The 13,973-nt window shown below is 42.9% G+C and overlaps 1 protein-coding gene across 1 annotated transcript in view; it reads left to right on the top strand.

Annotated features, from left to right (window-relative positions):
* Nucleotides 1–8,756, top strand: part of LOC108412658 (zinc finger protein 850-like) — a 17,481-nt gene extending 8,725 nt beyond the window's left edge. The window contains exons 3-5 of the mRNA XM_037539002.1: nt 1,968–2,601; nt 6,504–6,519; nt 7,563–8,756. Coding sequence (XP_037394899.1) covers nt 1,968–2,601; nt 6,504–6,519; nt 7,563–8,255 — 1,343 coding nt within the window. The 3' untranslated portion in view covers nt 8,256–8,756. The remainder of the gene's footprint in view (nt 1–1,967; nt 2,602–6,503; nt 6,520–7,562) is intronic.
* The last annotated feature ends 5,217 nt before the right edge of the window (nt 8,757–13,973 follow it).

The following is a 13,973-nucleotide window of genomic DNA, read 5'->3' as shown; positions in this document are numbered from 1 at the left end:
ACTGTAGACTGAGGTTCAGTCCCTGCCTGGGCAGGCACCCTACACTATACCAAGAAGTGTCCTTGGGCAAGACTCCCAACACTGCCTTCACCTACCTGTGTAAAATGATCAAACTGTAAATTGCACTGGATTAGAGCGTCTCCCAAACGCCATAAATGTAGGTCAATCTTAGTTTATTCTGTCCACAAAACATTTTGCCAGTATTGTTGTGGTGTGTCAGTGTGTTCTGTTGCAAACTTCAGGCGTGCAGAAATGTTCTTTTTTTGTAAGCAGCGGCTTCCTTCACGGTGTCCTGCCGTAGACCCCCTGCTTGATCAAGGTTCTATGCAATACAGACTCATGAACACCAATGATGCCTTCAAATCTGTCACTTGGGGTTGATTCTTTACCTCATTGATGAGTCTCTTGTGCTCTTGGGGTCATTTTGACTGGGTGCGCACTTCTTGGCAGAGTAGCCACAGTTCCAAATTGTCTCCATTTGTAGATTGCTTGCCTGACTGTAGATGGCTGAATTTCTAAAGTCTTTGAACTTTATGTAAATCAACAGTTTTTGATCGTAGACCCTCTGAAAGTTCTTTTTGGCAAGGCATGGCTCATACACACATATCCTTCTTGCAGAGCAATCTCAAAAGGTGTGAGTGGTTCATATCAGTGAAAGTAGCTCTAGTCCACACCTCCAAGCTCATTTCCTTAACAAGACTCCAGGTACACCAACACCTGACTCCAGTTAGCTTTTTTTGAGGTCATCAACTCAAGGGTTCACATACTCTATCCACTAGCACTATGAGGTTTTTATGGTTGTTCTCAATGAAGACATGAGTGATCAGAATTTTTATTATTTTAGGCACATTATATTTGTCAATATGCTTGGCTTGGATGAGGATCAGATCACGTTTTATGACAAATTAATGCAGAAAACAATACAATTCTAAAAGGTTCACATACGTTTTCTTGCCACTGTATTATGCATATTTGTTCAATATTTGATGCTTATATATTTTGTAATATATGCCTGAGCCTTTATGATGTATCTGCATGTATGGCCATATATCGGATATCTGTATGGGGTAGTTTAAATCAGACAGTGTGTAACTGTTCTGCAGTGCAAGTCTCAAAACGCAGCTAAATGCTAAACAAAACCTGTTTGTATTATTGATGGATAGTTGACTACCCTGCTAGAGAAACCAGCAGGTTGACCTGTCAGTCTTTATAGACTTTAGTAGCACATTTTTCTGGCTCTTTGTCTCCGCCCATATTGGGGAAGCAGTTGTGATTGTGTGCACTTAAAACAGGCTAAAATCACACATGGCATGTCTGGTGGGAATATACCAAGGCGGAACGATGGCTTTGTGTCTGACCTCCACAGTCAGTAACACTAATCTGTGTGAGCAGACTCCAGTTTACTGCCAGATTCTGTTGTTTGTTCAATAGGACAGCAGCTTCACTCGCCTTATGTCAGACAAGATCTCCACACTGGTTGCTAGTAAGTCACAGTATTGATTTTAAACTTGTCTATAAATTTCAGTGGATTAGGACCAATATAGTGTGGTGAGCTTTCTCATGGGCTGTGGACGGCACCAGGAATCAAACACAGCTTTCATATTTGGCCATATGTGCGACAAATAGCGTAGAATCTAGAAAAAAGCTCAAAACAGATCGTGATTCCACTGTTTGACTAGTAGTGTAATGTAGGGATCCCCGCAACAGGGACAAACCACTGAATAACTGTCTTTCGTTTTTCTGTCTCCAGGAATGAGTGCTGTCCTAATCTTCTTCTGCAGAACTTTCACAGGACATCAGCAAGAGTAGCTTGTCACATCACTGAAACGAAGAGATAAAATATGAGAATATGGCATCCAGAAGAAGCCCGGATACTCAGCAAGTGTCGTCTGGTAGTCTCCATGTTAACGCAGGTTCTGAGAGAATGCCAAAAAGTACAGCCAAAGAAAAGACTCACCACTGCTCAGAGTGTGGAAAGAACTTTAAAAGCGGAGGTTCCCTCAAAATACACCAGCGCATTCACACTGGAGAGAAACCGTACGTCTGTTCCGAGTGCGGGAAGCGGTTTACTCAGCTGGGCAGTCTCCAAAAACACCAGCATGTTCACATGTTGGTGAAACTGTTTCACTGCTCAGACTGTGGGAAGAGTTTCAGTCGGCAGAGTTATCTCCAATCACACCAGCGGATGCACACAGGAGAGAAACCCTATCACTGCTTGGACTGTGGGAAGAGCTTTTTTGTTCCGAGTCTTCTCCAGTCGCACCAGCGTATTCACACAGGAGAAAAGCCGTTTCAGTGCTCCCAGTGCGGGAAAAGTTTTACCCAGCGGAGTCATCTCCAGAAACACAAGCGCACTCACACAGGAGAGAAACCATTTTACTGCTCGGAGTGTGGCAAGAGCTTCACCCAGCAGAATCATCTGCAGGATCACCAGCGCCTCCACACAGGGGAGAGGCCGTTTCACTGCTCTGAGTGTGGGAAGAGTTTTGCTCAACAGGCTAATCTCCAAATCCACCAGCGCATCCACACCGGAGAGAAACCGTATTACTGCTCGGACTGTGGGAAGAACTTCAGGCATCAGAATACTTTTAAACTCCATAAGTGCACCAAGAGGGAGTTGACCGATTCTGATATGTGATGTTGTCAAATCAAAAAACATGAGATTCATTAACAGTTTTGACCAGGTTACCTTGAAAGATATCTGCTTTCTTAAAAACATGGTTCTTCAAGGGAATGGCTCTATTTAGAAACATCAGTTCTATATAGAACCATTTGCGTACTTAAATCGTTCTTCGTGTTGAAGGAAGATGTATTATATATGGTATATAAATCATTTTCGAAAATGGTTCTATGTAGCACCATAAAGGGTTCTGCTATTGTTACATGCTTGACATTGTAACAACAGAATAACCCAATTTTGTGCTGTGCAGAACCATTCAACAATTTCACCATGCAAAGAGCCATTTTAGCATGGAATGGTTCTAACACCCAATTTCCAAAAAAGTTGGGATACTGTGCAAATTATGAATAAAGACAGATGCAGTAATATGGCAATAATTTAAGTCCTATACTTAATTGAATATAGTACAGAAAAAATATATCAAATGTTAAAATTGCAACACATTAAAAAAAAAACAAAAGGCTGGTAAAGTTGTGTAAACCCTGAATTGTTGAGCAGCTGAAATTCTACATCAAGCAAGAACGGTAAAACATTATACTCTAAACTACAGCAGTTGGTCTCCTCATTTGCCAAACACTTACAGGGTGTTGTTAAAAAGAGGTGATGAAACACGGTGCTAAACATGAACCCGTCCCAACTTTTGCTGGCATCAAATTCAAATATATTTCCTGAATTGCACTTGATATTTAAAAAACAAACAGGAATCAATGGTTTTACTTGAATCTTGGCTCTGAAAAAGAAGCTCACTAGGGGTGAAAGATATGTCATCACATTTTCTTATTTTCTCTATTTTATTCTATGTAAAAAATGGTCATTAGTGTTTTTGATGGGTCAATAGTTATTTACACCTTAATGATGCTTTTGGAAAATCACCTTGCAGTGCAAATTGCTGTGCCAACATCAGCAGATAATGAAAATTCTGTGGGCAGCACAGCGATTCTAATGTAGGTGAACTTGAGGCCTTGAACCACTAGATTCAGTCCATCACTCAGCTCTGAGACTCCTCACTGGAGACCCATACAGAAATCCTCACTGCGCACTACGGATAAAAGATTGGTCCTAATTATATCACATCACTGTCTGTAAATAATGGTGTTTATCAGACTCGCTCCACTGACCAGGTCACCGGTCAGGCTTGGGAGTTTGCTTTTACCTACAGAACACCAACCAACCAGAGTTCATTAGAGGAATATAAAGTTCCACTCGCTGGCGTCACTCCATCATTTTTAACTTCTAACGTCTGACCACCTCCAGCTGTTTTATTTGGTCTTAGTTTTTTCACTGTTCTATATTATTTTACTATTCTACTGAATAATTTTATTTTTAACATTTTTTAGTATTTCTTATTCTCTTTTTGTATTATTTTTTTTTACTTGTTTTTTTTTGTATTGTTTTCATTACATATTTTATCTCTTTTACTTACTTTAATTTCTTTGAATCTTCTTTGTTGATTTTTTTTCTTGCTGGTTTTAAATTTCATTTGAATTTTATTTTTGAATTCATTTTTGAACTTGTTGAGTCACTGTTTAGCTTCTCTACACTGTGTAAATGTACCTGAGTGTACCTCCAAGTTCAAATAAAAGTTGACAGATTGGTCATTATTTGATACTTATTTGATCTTTTATTATTATTTTATTTCTCTTGTATTTTAACTTCTGTCTAGATGAATTTCTGTTTTCAATTTTTCTGTATAATTTATGTAAGTTTATGTGTAATTATATGTGTTACTAATGAAACCCTGCAATTTCCCTCAGGGATATCTATCTCTCTATCTCTCTATCTCGTATTCATGCATTTCTAAGCATCCATTTAATCTTGCTTCATTTAATGTATTCAGGATTTTTCAATAATTTCACAACTACGCATGTGCAAACAAACTGCACGTGGTTTTGGAGAACTGAGCACAGACGACATGTCCTTGTTGCTGCTTTTTTTTCTCACTTATCCATGACAGATCAGCTTATCAGGGTGTTCTTTTGTAGACCAGCCCCATATAGCAGACAGTCCGGGGCTGGTTCAGGCCTGCATATGTGAGCGCTGGTTGAATACTGACCAGATGTCAGACATGTGGGCCTGAACAGGTCCTGGTGCTGTACAGCTGTGTCCAGTTTTACCCCACGTTTATATCTGTGGGCCAAGTCTGGCATGAATGTTGTGGACCAACAATGTAGTTGGGCCAGATTTGGATTGTTAGTACTTCTTGTTTTCCAGTGTGGGCCAGATCTGGGCTGAGGACCCAGCTGTATACTGGGCTCAGCCCGGGCGAGACTGTAAAACTTCAACATTGCATCAAAGTAATACTCTCACGCAAAATTGGAAATCCTTTTGAATTGCTGAAAACTTTGTTTAGATCATTTGATGCCAAGACCAGAGTGCGACATGCATATACGCTGAGTGTGTCTAACTGATCAATACAAATAGATTGTCTCTAAATCAATAACGCTCTACATAATAACATAAACACGCTTGCTTAAAATAAGAGTGGAAAACAGCCCAGCTAAAATACCATTAGAACCATTAGGATAAAAAAAATGGTTTTGCTTTTTAATGGGAATTGGCTTAATGGTTACGATCGGAGACCACTAGTTTCTTTTAGGACACTTTTTGATACCATTAGGAAACCATGAAATGCATCTATAATCAGTCCCAGAACACCTGTTAAACTATTAGATTCCTTTACACTGTGGTATCAACCCATCAGGAAAATACAGAATACCATTAGAGACTGTTGGACACCAGCAGGAACCAGCAGAACCATAATGGTTTATGATTGTTTTCAGCAGGGATCTCTTTTTTTGGGTACGCTATAATATAAAACTGTTACAGCGCTGAATAATAATCAAATAAAAATAGATGTTCTGTTGGTTCCTGTTGGTTTTGTAATGTATTTTTTGTGTTTCCCTGATGGGCTGATATCAAAGCATAAAAGATTCTCATGGTTTGATGGTTCTGACGGGATCTGGTGGTTGATGGTTCTGATGGGATTTAAAGGTGTCCTACCAGCAGAACCTCGTAATGGTCTGTTATGTTTATGTAAGAGGAGTCGATGCCTGTTAATACGGGGATGTAAACGACTTCTCAACTGACCAATCGGCGACTGTTTCTATGATGCGCTAGCCCATCCTTGCGCAGGAGGCGGGGTTTGTCTGAATGCGGGCGGATAAAAAAATCTTGACAACATCTGTGTTCACGTGTCTCAAGTGTGGTTCCCCTGCGGTCCAAGTGGGGGCGCTACACCTATAACTGGTTCTCCAGCCCCGATAAAACGGAGAAGCAGAAGATCCGCTCTGGTCAGCTGTGATGAAGGTAGGATTTTTTACCTCTTGTTTGCCGTGTGTTCTTCATTGATCCTTGGAGAAGAGGATGGATAGAGTACCCACTCACCACGGGTACTCGGGGGTTTATTAGCAATGGTCATGGATCTTTATAGAACCATTTGCACCCTGGGTTCTTCAGGCTGATGGACAATGGGATTTTATATAACACCAAAAACGGCTTTTCTCTTATATACAAGCTTGACATTCTAATAATAGCAGAACCTTTTTTGTGCTCTATACATCCATGTTTAAAAATGTTCTAAATAAAAGAACATATATAACACTCTTCAAAAGGTGGTTCTGAAAGGGTTCTTTAGTAAAGACAGTAGTCTATATAGAACCGTGAACATGCTTAACTATTTGGACTGTATGCTTAAAGGGTTCTTTGTTTGGTGAAAAGGTTCATCAGGTGGAGAATGTGTTGCATATGATTCCATCCTCCAAAAAAGGTTCTACCTAGCACCAAAAGGGTTCTTCTGTTACGATGTGAAGCTTATAAACAACAGAAGAACACATCTTGGTGTCATATAGAACCATATACAGCACACTCTCCATAATCTGAAGACCCATTCAAGCATGCAGATGATTCTTTGAGTGTTCATGGTGTGGGAGCAGTTTCTGCCCACAGGCTGTCAGGCGTCTGAACCAGCTGTGAAGCTGTGGGTCCGTCCCCAACTACCACTTCACTCAGTCACTCTGTCAGTATTATTATTATACCGTTTCTGCTATGGACAATAACACCTTAACACTAAGCCACCTTAAAGAACAACACTGAGTCACTCAAGTCACTTTAAAATGTGTATTTCTTTATGTTTTGTGTTTATTTCAATTTGTTTATTTTACTTATTTACTTTCTGTAGAATGATTATCTGAGCCACCTATCTATCTATCTGCCTATCTATCTCTTTATCTATCTGTCTGTCTGTCTATCCCTTATTCATGCATTTCTAAGCATCCATAATCTTGTTTCATTTAATATATTCATAATTGTTTTATACTTTCACAGTAGAGGGATTATCTGAGCCTCACCACAAGCATTTCAGTGCATGAATGTCCTGACATATTGTGCAAATGACAAACTTGAAACTTGTTTTGTGTAGAAACACTGTCTTTACTAAAGAACCTAAGAGCGTACATAAAAATAAATTCTGATTGAATACTATGAAGTTTAATAATGTGAGACAGACACAAACTGTGCAGTCAGTGATGAAGTCTTGGAAAGTAAATGTAAATCTGAATCACAGCTAAAGTAGAGGAAACAGAAACACCATCCTAGTAACTGCCCGACTATAGCATAGGAATCCCCTGCAACTGAGACAGAACCACTGAGTATTTGTTTTCCAGGAATGAACGCTGTCCTGTTCTTTGTCTTCTCCTGCAGAACTTTCCTACAGAGTGTATATTCACCTTCATAAACACATCAGTTGATTCCACCAAGACTCTGCTGAAATGGTGAGATGAAATATGAGAATATGGCCTCCAGAAGAAGCTCCAGTACCCACCAAACATCTGGTAGTCTCCACATCGATATGGCTCACGGCGGGATGCAAAAAAGTACAGCCAAGGAGAGACCTCACCACTGCTCTGAGTGTGGGAAGAAGTTTAAAAACAGAGGTTCCCTCAAGACACACCAGCGTATCCACACTGGAGAGAAGCCATACGTCTGCTCAGAGTGTGGGAAGAGTTTCACTCAGCAGAGTAGTCTCCAAAAGCACCAGTGCATTCATATGTTGGAGAAACCGTATCAGTGTTCTGAGTGTGGAAAGAGCTTCACTCAACAGAGTAATCTGCAGAAACACCAGCGCTTTCACACAGGAGAGAAACCGTATTACTGCTCAGAGTGCGGAAAGAGCTTCTTCATACAGAGTCATCTCCAGTCACACCGCCGCATTCACACAGGAGAAAAGCCCTATCACTGCTCAGAGTGCGGGAAGAGCTTTAACCAGCAGAGCAACCTCCAGTCCCACCAGCGCATCCACACGGGAGAGAAGCCGTTCCAGTGCTCAGACTGTGGGAAGAGCTTCAATCAACACAGCAACATGCAGAAACACCAGCGCCTTCACAGAGGAGAGAAGCCGTATTACTGCTCAGACTGTGGGAGGAGCTTCACCCAACAGAGTAATCTCCAAATACACCAGCGCATCCACACTGGAGATAAACCGTTCTATTGCTCAGACTGTGAGAAGAACTTCAGACATTGGAATACATTAAAGACACACAAGTGCATTAAGAAGGAGGAGACAGGTTGTGATGCATGAGTCACTTCAAAACACAGTGTTCATTGGCGGAATGCATGATGATGCTGTTCATGGTCATGGAACTGTTTTTTGTTTTTTTTTTTTCGAGGGCATTCGAATTCTTGGACCTTTCTGAGAATCACTGCTTCACTTCATCACCAGGATGGATGTCTTAGACCTGCACAATGACTGATCTTATCCAGTGATGTGCAAGAATCTATGTTTATGTCTGTGAACCAGTGCTATAGTCACCATTGGGGCCTGAATAAGTGATTTACAGGAATACAGGAGCTGTCAACACGAACATTAACACTAGCATTAGTCTGCTAAGCCTGTTTAGTGCTCTGTTCGGACTGAAAAAAGCTTTTAGTTTTTAAGCTTTCTTCCCTATTTTTGTGTTTATTTTGCTGCACCCGGAAAATCACACGAAAGTACTTTCTCTCTATAATGTTTATATGTATATAACATATGTAGTGTGTGTGTGTATGTATGTGTGTGTGTATGTATGTATGTGTGTGTGTGTGTGTGTGTATATATATATATATATATATATATATATATATATATATATATATATATATATATATATACACACACTGTATATGCAGCCTTACCCTCCGACCATTGTTATAATCTACATTATAGAGAGAAAGTACTTTCGTGTGATTTTCTGGGTTCTGTGTGGAGCTTGCATGTTATCCCCGTGTCTGCGTGGGCTTCCTCACACAGTCCAAAGACATGCAGTCAGGCTACCTGGACATGGTAAATACCCCCAGGTGTGAATGTGTATGTTTGTTTGTCTGTCTGCCCTGTGATGGACTGGCGACCTGTTCAGGGTGTGTCCTGCCTTCCGCCTGATGACCGCTGGGATAGGCTCCAGCACCCCACGCGACCCAGAAGGAGAAGCGGCTTACTTACTGGAATACGTTATTTAACATCAACATGTAGAGCCTGTCTAATTTATATTTTAATTTATATTTTCATGGGGCCCTAGGTGGCTGTCTAGCCTTACGATTGGCTGCACCTGGTCAGCATCTAGGCTTTTGTTGTAACAATGAATTAGAAATACTTAGGGTATACCTACTTTGTCCAAGTGTGCTTGGCAAGAGACCAGTGTGAATTTCGCTTATTCATTATTTTGCACTTAAGCAAAATCATAAACCACAAGTGTGACAGATCATCTCTCTTGATCTCTGTTTCCCACCTTCACATCTTTCCTGTGTTGATTTTGTTGGACCTGGTGTTGTAAAGAACAAAAAAAGACAACACGACCTAAAATTTTTCTTGAGTCTTTGACCTGTTTCCTCCTGAGGAGATCCTGTCTCATTATGTAATGACAGGTTTGATTTGTTGTCATATATATAATCAGTGGTGGACAGTAACTGAGTAAATGTAAAGAGTTTCTGTACTTTAGTATTTTTGGTGTATCTGTTCTGAAGTCTTTTTCCTTTCACTCCACTACATTTCAGAGTCTAATATCCGACTTTTTCCTCCTACATTTTGAGAAATCTGTCGTTCCTTTTGGTTTCTGTGTGTATAAAAACGTAACATGTCAAAACGAAAGAAGCGCAAAGCCAGAGCACCAATCAGGGCCTGGCGGTCACTTTGTTTAGAGCTGGTTTTGACCTGTTGGTCATACCGACCCAGTGCAGCATGCGGTTCAACGTCAGCGCAGCAGCGTAAAACTTTGGGAGAGTCTGTTCAACATAAATGATGAACTAACCTAACTTTGTGTAAATAGAGCTCAATATAGAAATATGTCCACATATGCAGTCGAGACTGACGCGGCTTTTTTCTGAATTTCTACAAACACCATTTCATTTTATAGTAAATTAGTTTTGGTTAGTTTATGTCTATTAACAGAGTCCTGCAGATCAACATAGTAAAGGAAAACTTCTTTGTGATCCTGAGTTTAAAGCAAGTTTTTATTAAACTTGTAACTAATTTACAAAGTAATCTTAAACTGAAAATTTGCTGTTTGCCTGCCTTCAGTGTTTGCCTTACCGGAGTAATATTTTACCTTGGGTGTCTCTACTTTAACTCAAGTACATGATTTCAAGTACATATATATAAAATGTGTATATGTATATGCAGTTAAGTGTTTGTGTGTGTGTGTGTGTTTTTATTTATATATATATATAATTTCAAACTTGCAAGACTGGGAAATCTGGTTTTAGTTGAGTTTCTCATCTCTGTTCCTGGAGCTCCACTGTCCAGCACATTCCAGTCCTACACTTAACACCAAAGTCTTCACCACCACCAAAGCTCAAAGGCATCTATGTTTTCCCTGTCTCAGTTGTTTATTGCCCGGCTTTCACATTGATAAAGAAGCACAGAGAAGACCACAGTCTGATCTTTCTAGAGACAAATTGCTGCGTTAAAAGATCCTTTTAAGCTCTTTCATCCTTGTTCTGCTGAGTGCTGATCTGTGTTGTATTTCTTGAGTACTGAATCCTCTATTATTAATAATGGATCAGAGTAGACAAAAGCTTCCACCATCTAAACATCTTCTCCATCGAAGGTAAAGTTAACTATCATTCCTGGCATCTTAACCTCAGTCTTCTTCATATTGACACAGTTAAGCATTTAAATACTTTTTTTAAATTTAAATTATTTTGTACAAAAGCTCTAACTCTCATTTTGGATAGAAGCATGTTCTAGTGTGTGTCCTATTATTTTCTACAGACAATTATCACAAGATAAGCAGCAGGCATTGGACCAAATATCATAGTCACATACCTGCCAGTACATTTTCATCTTAGTTTTATAAGGATATCAATATTTGCAAGTGAAGTTTTTTTTTGTAAGCTGGTTTGAGGATATTATTATCATCGCTTAACCCAGATAGAGTCGCGGTAGCAGTTGGGAGAGCAGAGAATCCCAGATGACCCTGTCCCCCACAACTTCCTCCAGCTCATTCCTAAGGACTCCAAACCGTTCCCGGGCCAACTTGGAGATGTAATCCCTCCAGCGGTCCTAGGACGACACCGGGGCCTTATATCTGTGGGCCGTGCCTGGTACACCTCCACTGGGAGGCATCCAGGGGGCATCCGAATCAGATGCCCGAACCACTTCAGCTGGCTCCTCTCAATGCAGAGGAGTAGCGGCTCTACTCCGAGCTCCACCACCCCACGAAGAGGCTCATTCTTTCGGTCATTACCCACAGCTCATGACCATAGGTGAGGGTTGGGATGTAGACCGACCGGTACACAGAGAGTTTTGCCTTATGGCTCAGCTCCCTCTTCACCACTACAGTCTGTTACAGTGACCGCATTACTGCTGTTGTCTGTCCCAGCCTGCGGCCGATCTCACAATCCCTCTTCCCATCACTCGTGAACAAGACCCCAAGATACTTAAACTTCTCCACCTGGGCAAGTCCTTTCCCCTTACCTGGAGTGGGCATGCCATCCTTTTCCGGACTAAGACCATGGACTCATTTGGAGGTGCTGATCCGCAACCCAACCGCGTCACACTCAGCTGCAAACTGCTCCAGTGAGCGCTGGAGGCATCCATGTGATTCAGCCAGAACAACATCGTCTGCAAATAGCAGAGACGCCACCCTCTGGCCTCCACACATAATGCCCTCCTGACCTTGGCCTTGACACTCTGTCCATGAATATCATGAACAGGAGTGGAGACAGGGCACAACCCTGCCGGAGCCCAACGCTAATACTGAAAGGGTCTGACTAAATGCTGAGTATATGAACACAGCTCTCACTCTGGGAGTACAGAGATCAAATGGCCCGGCGTGGTAGCCTCGGTACCCCATACTCCCGGAGGACCTCCCACAAGATATCTTGGGGAACCCTGTCTTAAGCCATCTTCAAATCCACAAAACGCATGTAGACTGGGTTGGCAAACTCCCATGCCCCCTCAACAATCTGCAAGATGGTGAAAAGCTGGTCCATTGTTCCACGGCCGGGACGGAATCCGCAGTGTTCCTCCTCAATCTGAGGTTCAACTATCTGTCGGAGTCTCCTTTCCAGCACCTTGGCATAGACTTTCATAGGGGGGCTGAGCAGCGTGATACCCTGATAGTTGGCACACACCCTCCAGTCCCTTTTTTAAAAAATGGGGACCACCACTCCAGTCTGCCAGTCCAAGGGTACTGTTCCTGAGGTACAAGCAATATTACAGAGGCGCGTCAGCCACAACAGCCCCACAATATCCAGAGCCTTAAGGATCTCCAGATGAATCTCATCCACCCCCAGTGCCTTGCCACTGAAGAGCTTGCCAACTACCTCAGTGACCTCCACCAGGGAAATGGAGCCTGACAGGCCAGAGGCCTCCAGCCCTGACTCCTGTGAGGGAGGCATGTCTCCCAGATTAAGGAATCCTTCAAAGTGCTCCTTCCACCGACCGACAATATCCTCATTTGAAGTCAGAGTTTCTCCACCCTTGCCGAATACAGCTTGGGCGCAGCCACCCCGATCACTCAGGAGTCACCGGACAGTTGTCCAGAACCTCCTTGAAGCCAACCAAAGGTCTTTTTCCATGGCTTCGCCAAAATCCTCCCACGCCCTGGATTTTGCTTCTGCCACCATTGCGGCGGTCACCTTTTTTGCCTGTTGGTACCTCTCTGCTGAGTCGGGGGTCCTTCAGGCCATCCAGTCCCTAAAGGCCTCTTTCTTCAGCTTGACGGCCTCCCTTACCACTGGTGTCGACCAGAGGATTCTTGGGTTACCGCCCCGACAGGCGCCCACAAGCTTTTGGCCACAGCTATGCCTGGCAGCTTCCACAATGTTTTGGAAGTTTTGAACAGGGTTGTGGAGATTTTGAACAGGGTCCATTCAGACTCCATGTCACCTACCTTCCCCGGGACATGAGAAAAGCTCTCCCGGAGGTGGGAGTTGAAATCATTCCGAACAGGGGCCTCCGATAGTCATTCCCAGCACACCCTCACTATTTGTTTGGGTCTACTGGGTCTGACCATCAATTTTCCTTGCCATCTGATCCAACTCACTCCCAGATGGTGATCAGTTGACAGCTCAGCACCTCTCTTTACCCAAGTGTCCAGAACATATGGTCCCAAGTCAGATGAAACGACAGCAAAGTCGCTGATTGACCTCTGACTCAAGGAGTCTGACTCAAGTATTCGCTCCAAGAAGGCCGAATACTCTGACTTGTTGTTTGGTGCATAAGCACACACAACAGTAACAGTTTTCCTCTCTGCGATTTGCATTGAGGCGACCCTCTCGTCCACCGGGACAAACTCCAGCTGCATGGCTGACAGCAGGGGACTCGTGAGTATCCCCACTCCCACCAAGCGCCTCTCACCCTGTGCAACCCCTGAGTAGGAGAGGGACCAACCCCTATCAAGGAGTTTGGTTCCACAGCCAACACTGTGGGTGGAGGTGAGCCCAACTATATCTAGTTGGTAACTCTCAACCTCCCACACAAGCTCTGGCTCCTTCGCCAGTGAGATTAGATTCCACGTGCCAAGAGCCAGTTTCTGCCGCAAGGGCCTAGGCCGCCAAGGGCCCCACTGCAATCTCCCACTGCCTGTGCAGCACTGCACCGCTCCCCCATGCTGGACCTTGCGGGTGGTGGGCCCACATGGTCCCCCCCATGTTGCCTCTTTGGGCTGAGCCTGGCCGGGTTATGTGGGATGCCCGGCCACCAGGCGTTCTCCAGGGGACACTACCCCCAGACCTGGCTCGAGGTGTAGGTTCCGGTGACCCCATCCCAGCGAGGATACATGTATTCTGTGCCCATTTTTCATGGTGGATCGGGGCCTTG

This window comes from Pygocentrus nattereri, chromosome 6 (genome assembly GCF_015220715.1).
Source record: "Pygocentrus nattereri isolate fPygNat1 chromosome 6, fPygNat1.pri, whole genome shotgun sequence".
Lineage (NCBI taxonomy): Eukaryota > Metazoa > Chordata > Actinopteri > Characiformes > Serrasalmidae > Pygocentrus > Pygocentrus nattereri.
This window is presented reverse-complemented; position numbering and strand designations above follow the sequence as displayed.